The 13,466-nt window shown below is 21.8% G+C and overlaps 2 protein-coding genes across 33 annotated transcripts in view; both read left to right on the top strand.

Moving 5' to 3' along the window:
* The window catches only part of LOC132920679 (longitudinals lacking protein, isoforms A/B/D/L-like), a 243,860-nt gene that overhangs the window by 111,803 nt on the left and 118,591 nt on the right, over positions 1–13,466 (top strand). The window lies entirely within an intron of this gene.
* On the top strand, positions 715–4,980 carry LOC132920699 (putative zinc finger protein 840). Its single transcript, XM_060983334.1, has 3 exons — positions 715–775; positions 4,516–4,733; positions 4,812–4,980. Exons 1-3 carry the CDS (start codon positions 715–717, stop codon positions 4,866–4,868), a joined length of 336 nt encoding a protein of 111 aa, XP_060839317.1. The 3' UTR covers positions 4,869–4,980.

The raw sequence follows: 13,466 nt of genomic DNA, 5'->3' as shown, positions 1-13,466 counted from the left end.
TGAATTATATAAATATTTTATGAACAAAATATGTTAGGATAGGATATTAACTAAGAGAAGTCCAAAGTATGATTTTTTGTAGAACATTATTATGTCACTTTTTTTGACAGATTTTGATATAGAAACATAGTACAATATTTGTATAGGTCTTGGTATGTCAACATTATTCAAAGTTATTATAAGCAATATTTATACTTTTTAGGTATGTTTCTTTTAGGCCTGATATTTCCTCCTTTCTGCAACTATCTATTTTATACTTACTATTAAATTTCCCTTTTCATCATAAATGGCATAAACAATTTTTGTAATAAAATTATAAATTTAAACGCTTTAATATTAAAATTAGGTTTTATTTTTTTATTTTAAAAGATTGTTAAAAGCTTTATTTTAGTTTAAATAATTTATAATTTATATGGTTTTTTACTTTTAAAATGTTAATTATTGGAGTTTTTTTATTGTTATATACATATACGCTTGTATTTGTAACAACATTTTTTTTTGATTCATTAGTTCATTAAATACCTTAGTTATTAGTATTTAACTTGAAGAACAAGTTAAACCTATAAAATAAAAAAATAAATAACTATATATTTTTGTGTTTATAGGTACTAATTGTGATTACTATATTTGCCCTCAATGTGGCAAAGTTTACAAATATCAAAGTAGTCTGAATTTGCACTTGAAATTTAGGTGTGGCGTTGAACCAAAATTTATATGTCAAGATTGTATGAAAAGATTTGCTCTAAAACATCATTGGAGAAGACATATGATTTCTGTGCATAATATTTTGTTATAAACATTTTAAGTTTATTTATTTTTTTTTTGACATTTACAAGACCAAAGCTATTATATTAGTTTAATATTTTACACATACTAAACATCGTAATTAATTTTGCATTAATTATTTTATGTTATTATATTTTATTTTGTTGAAGAAAGTATCTTCAATAAGTAAGGACTGAAATTAAATCATTAACAACTGTTATTAAATTAGTGACATTTTTAGAATTAGGAATATTAAAATTAATTGGAAACTTTATTAAACATTTTAAGTACCAAGTAAAAATCAGAACAAATATTTTAAAGGTAAAGAATTGTTAGTTTTTATAATTTCTTTTTAGTTTAAACGAGTCTTAAATATATAACCATATGTCCAAAGATTAGGAAACACCTACTTAGTATCTATTTTATGATTTTTTTTTTTTTTTATAATAACCCCTATTTTTAATACGATATTTGGATTGATACATTTTTTCCAAGTCATTTTGATATTCCAAATTTCAAATTGGCTGAATAATAAGTGGGCTATTTTAAATTGTATTTATGATTTGGCAGCAAGCAACGTATTAAACAACATACTTATTACATAAATAATAATTTAATTAATTCAATTTTTTACTCAAAGTAGTTTTTTATTGTGTAGAAGTTTTTTTTTCATTTTAAATTGAAATTATTAATACCAGTATTTATTGAAACAGTGATTGAAATCTTTTCTATTTTGAATAATCAAAACCTAAAAAACACCAATAAGGTTAGGTATTTTAGGTCTTTCAGTTCTTAACAAAAAAGTGTTATATTATATTTAAAAAAAATATCTTTCAAAAATATTTTAAAATCTTAAAAAGGTCTTCCACGATTCTATCTACCCACCGTTCCATTGTTTGGATTGCTCTTTGGGCTGTTTTGTGTTCGGTTTCCATTTATTACATACCTAAGTAATCTTTCAGATCTCTAAACATGATCAGCCCAACTTATTCTACTTCTCTTCATGACTCCTATAATATTTGTTTGTTCTAACTTCAAATTTACTTTTCTCATTATTTTTGGTTCATAAATTTTCCGAAGCACTTTCCTTTCAAAAACACCCAATTTGTTCTCATCTGTTTTAGCAGTTATCCATATCTTACATGCATATAATGCTATGAATCTAAGTTAAACTTTGCACAGTGTTATCTTTGATCATATTAAAAGTAATTTTGATTTGAACAGTGTTGATAAGCTAAAATAGTACTGAACCAACTAATTTAAATTAGTTCAGCTCTAGTTCGGGGCCCTGGGTTCGCAATTCCTATCGCACTGATTAGTTTTTTTGGGGGGATAATTTATTTATACTATCTAATAGAGATGTTCCGAGTACCCGGCAATTACTCGATGGCCAAGTACTCTATATCATATTTAAGACTCGGCTCTTACCCAGTACCCGTTGTAATACTAAATTTTTACCTGGCATTTATTCGGTACCCGGCGTAATACCTTCATTTTTACCCGGTCAATGCTCAGTACCTGCGTAATACCTACATTTTTACCCGGTTAAAAATATTTTTTATTGTATTATAATAATATAATCATTTACTGACGAGGTACCTAATAATACCTATTATAATTTTATTTGTTTTATTTTTTATATTTTATGTTAAGAGGACGTTATACCCGCATGTGCTGTCTCTGTCTAACTAATGTAGATCATAGCAAATTTTCGTTTAGTAGAACACATTTTGTGATGTTAGCTTTAATATTAGAGTCAATTTACCTATTATTAAATTTAAAGGTAAGAATATTATCTAGGGCATCTCATAGGATTTTATTGATATCTTAATTTTTAAGTGAGTTGTGGTTATGTAAAATATTAAAACATTAAAATGCTCGTAACTCGCTTAAAAATTAAAACACCAATAAAAGCCTATGAGATGCCCTAGATAACATTATTACTTTTAAGTTTGATAATAGGTAAATTGACTCTAATATTAAAGCTAACATCATAAAATGTGTTCTGCTGAACGAAAATTTGGTATGATCTATATTAGTAAGACAGAGTCAACACATGCGGGTATAATGTCATCTTAATACTCAATAGTGTGTCTTTCTATGTTTGGCTAAGTAGTATATTATAATTGCTTAACTAATAATTATTAACTATTATTTATTAAATACCCAATAGTCAATACTAAGTGTTTAAAAAAAAAATGTTTACACGGTCAGTACTCGGTACTCAGTTAGTATTAAAAATTTTACTCGGCTAGTACTCGGTACTCGGTTTATAACAAATTATAAATTATATTTTATAAATTTGTCTAGAAAATTTCATATCACCATTTTAAATTTTATAAAATTGATCAACATTTTAATACAAGAATGTTAGTTATAATTATTAGAATGAAGTCATTTTTTGCTATAGAATCATTTAGTGACAGGAAATATTTTAATATTAATATTTATATACCTAATATTATTTAATTATTTTTTTTAATTTCATAGTAGTTTTCAAGAATGTATCATAAAAACAAATATAAAGTTTGTAAATACCAGAGAGAACCATTTAATACAAATATTAACTATTATTTTTTTTAAACCTACTTTAGGCTAGGATTAACGAAAGGACCTTGATTATATCATGTTAATTGAAATGAAAATTGTCTTAACAAAATCCATAGTATTTATTTATTTTATTACGCCATACAAATTTTACAATATAGTAATAATGAATACAGATATTGCAATTAATCTAAATTAATTTTAAAGTTATTTAAACCTGTCTTGATATTGATTGCTTATTTAATTGCAAGTTGTGTTTAATAAATACTCAATTCATTCATTTATAATTTTTACTAACCTAAATCATTCTTCGCTTATTTGTTGTAATTTAAAAATAAGTATTAATTAGTGAATTAGTGATTAAGTAGTAGGAATCAAGTGATCTCAATATCTTTTATTAATCTTATAAATAAAATATATACAAATTATTAAATAAATAATGATTATGATTATGATTATTTATAATCATATTTCTAGTTCTACTGACTGGCTTCTTATTTTTATTAATTTTAAATACACTATTATAAAATAGATTTTGATTGATTTTTGTTAAACCTTATCCATCTTAAAACTTTTTTTAATGTAATAATCGTAAATTAATAAAATATATAAATTATATATTTGAAATATTTGAATTAAATCATTAAAATTTGTTTAACAATATAAATAATTTAAAAGTTGCATATAATATATTTATTTTTTAGCACATTAAGATTTTGTTTGCTAAATTATTATGTTATTTGTTTATGTTGTATGATTCCATATTTTTGGTATGGAATAGAATTTTTCGTTTTAAATGTTTTTATTCTTTAAAATTACAATGTTAAAGCTTTTACTATTGTTTAAAACAATATTTAAACGGTTTATTAATATTTTTAAATTATGGTGTTAAATAAGTATTGTAGATTTTTTTGTTAACATAAACTTATATTTTTTTTTAGTTTACTTACCCAAGATGTTTACTGTATTATTGTCAAATACATTATATTATTATAATTTTAATATATATTTTTTAACTACATTAATATTACACTTTATTTAGTTTTTTTAAAATTTAATTTTAGTTTTTTTTTAAAAAAAATCTGTACTTCTAAGTGTATATCAATAATTATTTTAACGTATATTGGCTTAATTTATGTTATCTGGTATAATAATCGTAAATTACTTAAATTTTTTAATATAACAATAATATATATATTTCAGATTATATGTTTAATGGACACGAATATATATGTAATAAGTGTGGCAAGATGTACATGCATAGAGGAAGTCTTCAAAGGCATTCAAAATTTGAATGTGGTGTAACTCCAAAATTTGGCTGTGGCTTTTGTGGACGCAGATTCTCTCAAAGATCTAATTTAAGCAGACATGTGGTTGATATACATAGGAGTGCTCTTGAAGAATTTATCAATAAGCGTTCGGTATTTTGCTTTATTTTTATCAAATTATTTTATAATGTTGCATTTTATAAATGTTAGTTTTTTTTTATGTATCTACAGGAATCAAGAAATGAAGATGATTTAATATTGCAAGTCAGTAACCATAACATAATGTAAAATACATAAATCTTGGATGTTAAACTTAATTTAGTAGTTATTATTTTATTAAACAACTTATAATTTGCCAAAGTTTATTTACCATTAATAAAATCATAATTTTGTTTATTCATTAATTTGTTATTTTTAATTTATTGTTAAAAATATAATTGTTAAATAATATATTGTTTTTGATATATGCATCTATTCTTTTTGTTACATATAATATTAGATTACAAAATAAAATATTTATTATATTTTATAGATAATACATTTATTATGATTTACAATAATTTAATATTGAAGTGCGTTATATTGGTGTGTATTTTATAAAATGAGATGTGAATATTAAACGTTTAAAAAAACTAGAAGTGAACTCAATTATAAACAATAAATATAATTACTGTAAAATGATTCTAAAACAGACAGCCAAATTAATAAATAAGTAGCCTTAATCAAGATTTTTCTTAAATTACAATTTCAATTTCAAAAACAAAAATTAATTTTGATATTTTTAAAATATAAAGAATTAACAAATATATTTTTGTAAAGTTAAATTTGGTTTCTTGATATACATCAAATCTAATTCTATATTATCAATATTTTACTGCATTTTGGAAAAATAGTGGTTCATATTAATTATACAATGTTTTATTTAAAAATAATCTGCCTCTACCTATTTTGTGAAGTAAAAATAAATAAATAAATTGCTTATACTATATTTTAATCATAAATCATTCATTATACTTCAAACAATTATATTGGCTCCTGTAAGGGTATTGCATGAAATGTGTTTTTTAATTATGAAATGAATATTGATAAGGTTATAAATAATTTAACAATTTAAGTAGATTGAAATAGTTTTCTATTTTTCAGTTTTAATAATATTGAAGTAATTACTTTACTATTTTTTTTTGCATAATACAATTTTAATTTTGCAAATGTATCTTAATGTGTTTCTTTTTATTTTATTTATATGTAACTCATATATTTTTAACTTTTTAGTTTTTTTGTTTACCAATGAGTGTCCCAGATGCTTTAAAACTTATAAGCATAAAAGAAATCTACGCCAACATCTATTTTATGAATGCGGGGTTGATCCTAAATTTTCCTGTGATATTTGTAATAAAAAATTTGTCCATAAACAACACAAAAATCGACATATAATATCAATACATAAAATGTTACCAAATATATAATATTGTTATTTATTCATATTTTTTATTAATTTTATTTATTTAATTGTGTAAATGTAAAAAAATAGTTAAAAATTTAATAATCTATACTAATGTGTTTTTTAATAAATTAAATTAATGTATAATTTAATGAATTGCATGCATACATTTGTCTATGGGCTGATAAATCATGTCATGCAATTTATCATGTTTTTTATTTTTATTATACTTAAATATGAATTAAATATCATCATGTCATTTGTAATAAATAACTGCAATACATTTTTAGTTTATTAATTCAGTTGCTAAAATGAAAAGAGTGTTTTTATATGAAGAGCAATGTTAGTCTTCTTAATATTTGTTCCTGTGCTATTCATTTTTATTTTTAAAATTTATAATAAATTGTATTTAATACTAATTTTTCAGATATAGTTTAAAAATTGTAATATTTTATAAAAAATTTCCTTGTATGATTTGTCTAGTTTATCTGTCATAGCAACGTTATATGTGAATGAGTTACTTGTTTTTTTTTTTTATCATGATTAATGTGTTGTCTCTGTCTTACAAATGTAAAACATAGCAAAAACTGTTTTGCATGGGAAAGAACCAAGATAGTTATAACTAAGAAACAAAATTTTCACCGCATAAAAAGGAGAACTTAGGCTTTGAAATATCATTTAAATTAAAAATAATGGCTTTTGAAACAATTCAAACTTTTTCTTATAAGTAATATCGAATGAATAAAAACAATATTTCACCAACAATCTTTTCAACTATATTGTATATCAATTTGGAGTCTTAACTATCACTAATTGGTTTTATCCTGCACAAAACAGTTTTTGCTATGTTTTACATTTGTAGGACGGAAATAACACATACGAGTGTAGCGTCCCCTTAAAATAAATTCTCATCTATGTCATTTAAATAATTCTTTATTTTGCTTTACATATATATATCAATAAAAAGTTTTTACAGTATTGTTATTATTTATTTATGTTCAATTTATTAGGAACATAATAGTTTAAAATAAGATTCCTGAAAATAAGAATGCAATAAGTAATAAGTTGATATTGTTAGTTTATATAATATAATATATAAATAGTATATATCATTAATATAGTTTAGATAAAAGTAATATATTAGTTGTTTAATTTACTATACTAGCGAAATACATTTTAAATCATAAGGTTAAATCCAACGTTTTTTTTTAACATCTTGGTTTAGCTAAAATATAATTTCGTGATCATTTAATTGTTAGCATAGTCTTAATATGTTATTTTTTTTATACTGTTGTCACTTAATGGAATAAGAAATGTACACTAATATTTAACATTGCAGAGGTTTCGTACTGTAGTGCGATAAAGAATGAAAATCTAAGTACTTTTTAAAAATGAGGAAAAAATAATAATTTAAGAAAAACAAAAATCACGAAACCTAAAGTTTTTGAAAAAAAGAATTTAGATTTTATTGTAAATTAGATACTAAAATTATTGAAGTTTTAAAATTTTCAATATTTTTCTTTATGTTTAAAAAGTTCAATGTGTATACAAGCTTTTCATAATTTATTTTTTACATAAATTAAAAAAAAAATAATGAAAATAAAGTCACAATTTTGTTTTCATATAAGTTTTTGAAGAGTTTAAATTTTTATAAAAAACAGATATTTAAATGAAATATAATGGCGATACTTATTATTTTTATTACTTATATCATTATTTTTTGTACAAAGTGAAATTTTTGTATTATTTAAGAAAAACTTTATAAACTATTTATAACAAATAAGTTTACATTGCTTTATGGCATGTCAGTTTTCTTTATTGATTTATAACTTATAAGTCATATGATTCATATGCCATGTTATAGAACACAAATAATACAAATTAAATAGTATTTTGATCTTCACGTTTTATTGACTCAGATTTAATTTTTATATATCATAAATTATTATTTAATTCATATTTAACACATCCATTATGATTTATCGAATAACAAGTCAAGTAAACTTAAGACTTACTATACCAGTTATCAGTGTTTTCAAACTTTTTCTTCTTTTGGTGTGTTTTTCGAATTACGATTATACCATGACTTTCAATGTTTTATATCAAAAGTATGATCAATCATAAGAAAGCCGCCGCTGTATTTTATTTTTTAGACCAGATTATATATCACTGTATTATGCATCAAGTTTTCTTTTTTCTTTTAATTTTATTATTTAAATATAAAAAATGTGTGTTTTCTTGTGGGATAAAATGTTATTACAGTATATTCTCGGTAATATTTTTCTGACTATTTTAGAACCTAATTATTGTTGAAACGTAATAAAGAATTAAAGACTTCAATTGATTACAATCGACACAATTATACAAAATGATTAAAAAATATTAAAGGTATAATAAAGCGCAAGAATGATTATATGATAAAAATGTACACTTGTTTATATCATTAAATGTATATCAATTTACTAGAATGAACATTTAGTTATTTAATTTGACTAATTCTTGATGAGATATAATGATTAAAGATACATTTTCAAATTGTCTAAGAATAATAATGTTAATATTTAACATTTTATTACCCAAGTGCCTGGTTAATTATTTTTAGCAACATTTTTGATAAATCATAAAAATAAAAAATAAAAACAGAATTACTGAACCTTTCAGATTATTGCACGGCTAGATAATTAAAAATATATGAAACAATTTATGTTAATGTATTTATTAAGTGACACATCACACATCTTAAGCTAAAAATTTAATATTTTAACTGTTTTTTATTTTATTTCATAATATTGAGAAAAACACCTTGAAAGTAATAATTGTCCTCTACTCTCTTGCTTGGGCTTCAGAGCTTAAATAAAATATTGTCATTTATTGTAAATAAATAATCAATTATATTAAGAAGATAAAAAGTACATTATTTTAACACTGTATTATTGTGTTACAGATCGATTTTATTGTCCAAATGGATTTTGTAATCGTAGTTACAAAAATAAAAGAAGCTTACGCAGACATATCAAAGATGAATGTGGTGTTGATCCAAAGTTTAAGTGTAAATATTGTGATAAATTTATGTTCAGGAAGACTACATTACAAAAGCATCAAGTTAATTGTTCTGCTAAATATTGTGTTCTTAAAACTTTCATTGCATATAAATAATTAAATTAGTTGTGCCATAATTAATGATTATGGCATTTTAATATCATCTAATTTTTATACAATTGCAAAGCATTTTCAAGATGTACACAATATTTATATTTTCTTTTCTGATGATGGTGTAAAATTATAGAATATTGTGTTAGAGTAAATTAGCCTAAAAATACTGGATCATTAACATTGAGTCATTAAACTCATTAAATAGTCTGATGATTGATTAACTTATTATTTTATTTGGTTCAATAATTTTTTACCTGTATTATTTTTGACAATCTGAATATTTTGTATCACAGATATTTATAATATTGTGTATTATTATCATCTAAAGGCCAAAGCTAAGTTTAATTATAAAAAGAATTAATGTATACTAAATTGAAAAATATCTACTAATTGGACAATAATTATTTTATATATGAACTAGCTGCTCTGGTGTACTCTATCTAAACTGCATTTTGATCCGTGAGAATTCACCTATGTAATTAAGAGTGTTTATAGTAATATGAATCAGTATACTAGCTAACTATGTAGTTATAGTTAGATATTTTAAAGTTAAAAGAAAATATAGGTATTTTAAAATATATTAATTATATTTATTATCTATATTATGAAATAATATAATCAATGTGTTATGGAATACATAATAACAACCCTCGTTATTTTCAGATTAAAAATTATACCACAATTTTATAAAATAATATCTGATGTTACAATTTACTATTTATTAAAAGAATATGACTATACTTTGGAACAATATTATTTACAAAAAATGTATTATTATTATTATTTAATAGTAGTGTTATGTATTATTTTTAGTTAAAAATTGTACACTAATGGTATATAATATTAAATGAATATTATAAATATTTTTTTAATTTTATTATAATATATAGTACTTAGAAATTAAAAAATAATTTATTATATGGTTTTAAATAATATGTATTATTTTTAGGGCAACCAAGATATTTTTGTCCAAACGCTGATTGTGGAAAAAATTACAAATATAAGCCTACATTGACTTATCATATCACTCACGAATGCGGAGTGCCACCAAAATATCACTGTCCTTTATGTTTTAAATCATTTCCTCGTTATTTTACTTATAAACAGCACATGGTTTTAGTACATACAAAAATTTAATTGGGTAAAAAGAATATTTTGTGAAATTTTTAAAAAATTTTAATAATGTTTGTATGAAATCAAGTATTATTTTGTTTTTTGTTTGTATAATGATTGATTTGTTTTCTTTATATGACCTATTTTTATGATATTAATATTAATAATACATTCATACTCTCAGTAGTTTAATTGAAGACTCAATATTATAGAACATTTACATTTTATTTCTTATTAAAGTTAGTTATTGTTAAAATTTCATAGAAAAAAATTTAAGTTTTCAATTGAACATTTATTAGTACATGAAAATCAATTATAATAAGAAGAAAACAGAAAAGCTAAATTTTATAAACATGTATACTGTCTAGTAAAATGTTTCGAATAACATGTTAAAAGACGTATATGAACAATACTTTAGAAACACTTACTTACACTTTTAGAATATTAAGTTGAGATAAACTTAATAAGTAATATTAAGTTATTAAATTAAAAGAATCTTAGTTATAATTTGTTAATACTGTAATGTTGTTAATTGGTACTTTATATGGTGGTTATAACCCATCAACCCCTCTCCAAAAAATACCTTATTTCGTAAAATATTTTTCTACAAAATTCCTCTTTAATCCAGTACCAATAATATGACATTTTGGTAACTATCATATGTTTTTCAGAAAATGTCTATATAAATTAACTAAAATAATAACTTAGACATAAAAATAGCTAAGGATACATTTCTCAATTTTTTTTTTAGATAACTATAATTATCTATTGGTTTACTTAGTTGTGAACAACTTAATAAAGCAATATTTTAATGTAACATAACATACATTTGTATCAAACAAGATACAAAAATCTCAAAAATTCCTCAAAAATTAGTAATGGTATTTGACAAATTAAAGCTCTTAAAACATGTATTTTGTTTTGTTGTTAAATTAAAAATTTAAAAAAACTCTCTTTAAATTTTTATAGTCAAATTTAGGTGATGGATTTTTATACTTTGCTTTTTCATGAGTATTTATTATTTATTTTATTTTTATATAATGATCATAAATGTTTCAATAAAACGTGACAATATAACTATTAATTTATTTTTATAGGGTTCTTCTCTACAGCTCATGTTATACCAACAAATGGTCGATATTATTGTTTGAATAAATGTGGACGACATTATAAAAACAAAAGAGACATGGGATATCATTTTAGACATGAATGTGGAATGCCATTGCAATATCAATGTAATTATTGTGAAATGAAATATATTAACAAATCAAAATTAAAACAACATGCCGCACGAAAACACCATGTAATATATCCTGATTAATATTTTTGTTTTACAAATATTAAAAAAATGTCATTAAAATGCTTACAAAATTTATATGGAATATTTGCAAAAATTAGAATATACTTAATATTTATTTTTTATGTTTCATGCTTTTTGAAATACACTCATGCTAGGTAAATGTTATTTATTTATAAATTTTTTTTTTTTAATTACTGCATTTTATGAGCAATTTAAATTTTATTAAAATATATGCATAAATTAAAAATAATTTGTATAATATTATTATTAACAATTTATTTGGTTTTATTTAAAATATTTCAAGAAATTTTTTATAGATTTTAATTTCATGAATAGAATAAATATTTTATTTTTATGTCAAAACTTACATTACTACTTTTAAATTTATAATTTTAAAGCTTACAAAGATAGTTTGAGAACAATTCACATCAGTATGTCATTGTTTCTTATCTGTTATTATACGACTGATTAATATTATGAACAAAATTTTGCTTAGAAACATTATTATAATTGTTATTTTTTAAAGATTATGTACCTATATAAATATGAAAAAAAATTATTTTTTTTTCTAAACAAATAAATTGTCGTTAGATATGTGTTATTATTGTACTATTATCTTTAATATTTTTTAATTAATATTTTCCATGATATAAATATAAGTTTTGTGTTTTTATATTTACTTTTTTTGTTCTTAATTTGATGAAAAATAATAATAAAATAACTATATTACAAATAAAAATATATTTTTCAGCAGAATATGATATTAGTTTAATTTAAACCCATATTTTGTTATAATAAGCTTTATTCATTACTTACTAAGATTTTAAGCAGAGCAAATTGGTTTTGGAACCATGTACAATAAAATTATTTGTATAAACTTAACAAATAACAATATTTCATTAATCAAAATATATTTATAAACATTTTTACACAAAAATAAAATAAATTATATTTTGTCAACATGTTTGATACTTATCTTGTCCTATTAATATCTGTACCTATCATGAGTTGCATGCAAAAGTATGATTTAAAGAAATTGCTTCTAATTAAAAATAATATTTTGTTGATTGGTGCTCATGTAGTCATGTTGATATCTTAGAAGCCCACTACAGATTACTTGATGAATAATAGTTGGGGCTTAAATGTTATTATTTTCATCATAATATAATTATTATATTTTATTTGGCTTGTTAATTGTTATAATTAATAATTATTTTTTTACACAAAAAATTTAAAGATATTTTTATGTTTTTGGGTGATACGATAATGTGGATAAGCTCGGTAGCTGATATAAGTATTAATAATCAGTAACATCTATGATTGGTAAACGAATTAATAAAAAAATTTGTAGTTTTTATGAAAACTTTTTTTGCATGTATATCAAATTATTTTTTAAATATTACTATAAACTTATAAAATCTAACATAACCTTAAAGAAAACCTTATTACTCTTCTCATCATTATTATGAACGGAGTGATGAATGTATTGATTTTACAATGATCTGTGTTTATTTTGTTATTTTTGTGTCTGTCATCACGTATTGGAGTAATAATAGTGCTTTGATTTTCAACTTCAGCACCAATTTGAAAAGGAAAGTGAAAAGTGAATCTAGTTGTTACTTGGGGGGGGGGGGGTTAAAAGTAAAAAATTCCAATAGTTTTCAAAAGCGTCAGGAAAAATCCTAAAAAAGTAACGGAAAAACGGGAATTTTTACGCATAACCAATTTACTTTAGGTTACAAAAACCTAATACAATGTTCTTCATAACTTTTTCTTCAAATAAATGTAAAAAAAAAAATCTAGTGTCAATATAGAAAAAATGTTATGAGCTAAGAATTTTTTTTTTTTATGAAATCGTGTAAAATAACGATATATTACA

Source organism: Rhopalosiphum padi, chromosome 2 (assembly GCF_020882245.1).
Source record: "Rhopalosiphum padi isolate XX-2018 chromosome 2, ASM2088224v1, whole genome shotgun sequence".
In the NCBI taxonomy this organism is placed as follows: domain Eukaryota; kingdom Metazoa; phylum Arthropoda; class Insecta; order Hemiptera; family Aphididae; genus Rhopalosiphum; species Rhopalosiphum padi.
This window is presented reverse-complemented; position numbering and strand designations above follow the sequence as displayed.

Coding starts and splice junctions, on each gene's coding strand:
- LOC132920699 (XM_060983334.1), top strand. CDS start 715: ATGTCAAGATTGTATGAAAAGATTTGCTCTAAAACATCATTGGAGAAG. Junction 776..4,515: donor GGAGAAGACATATGATTTCT/GTGCATAATATT, acceptor TATATATTTCAG/ATTATATGTTTAATGGACAC. Junction 4,734..4,811: donor AATTTATCAATAAGCGTTCG/GTATTTTGCTTT, acceptor ATGTATCTACAG/GAATCAAGAAATGAAGATGA.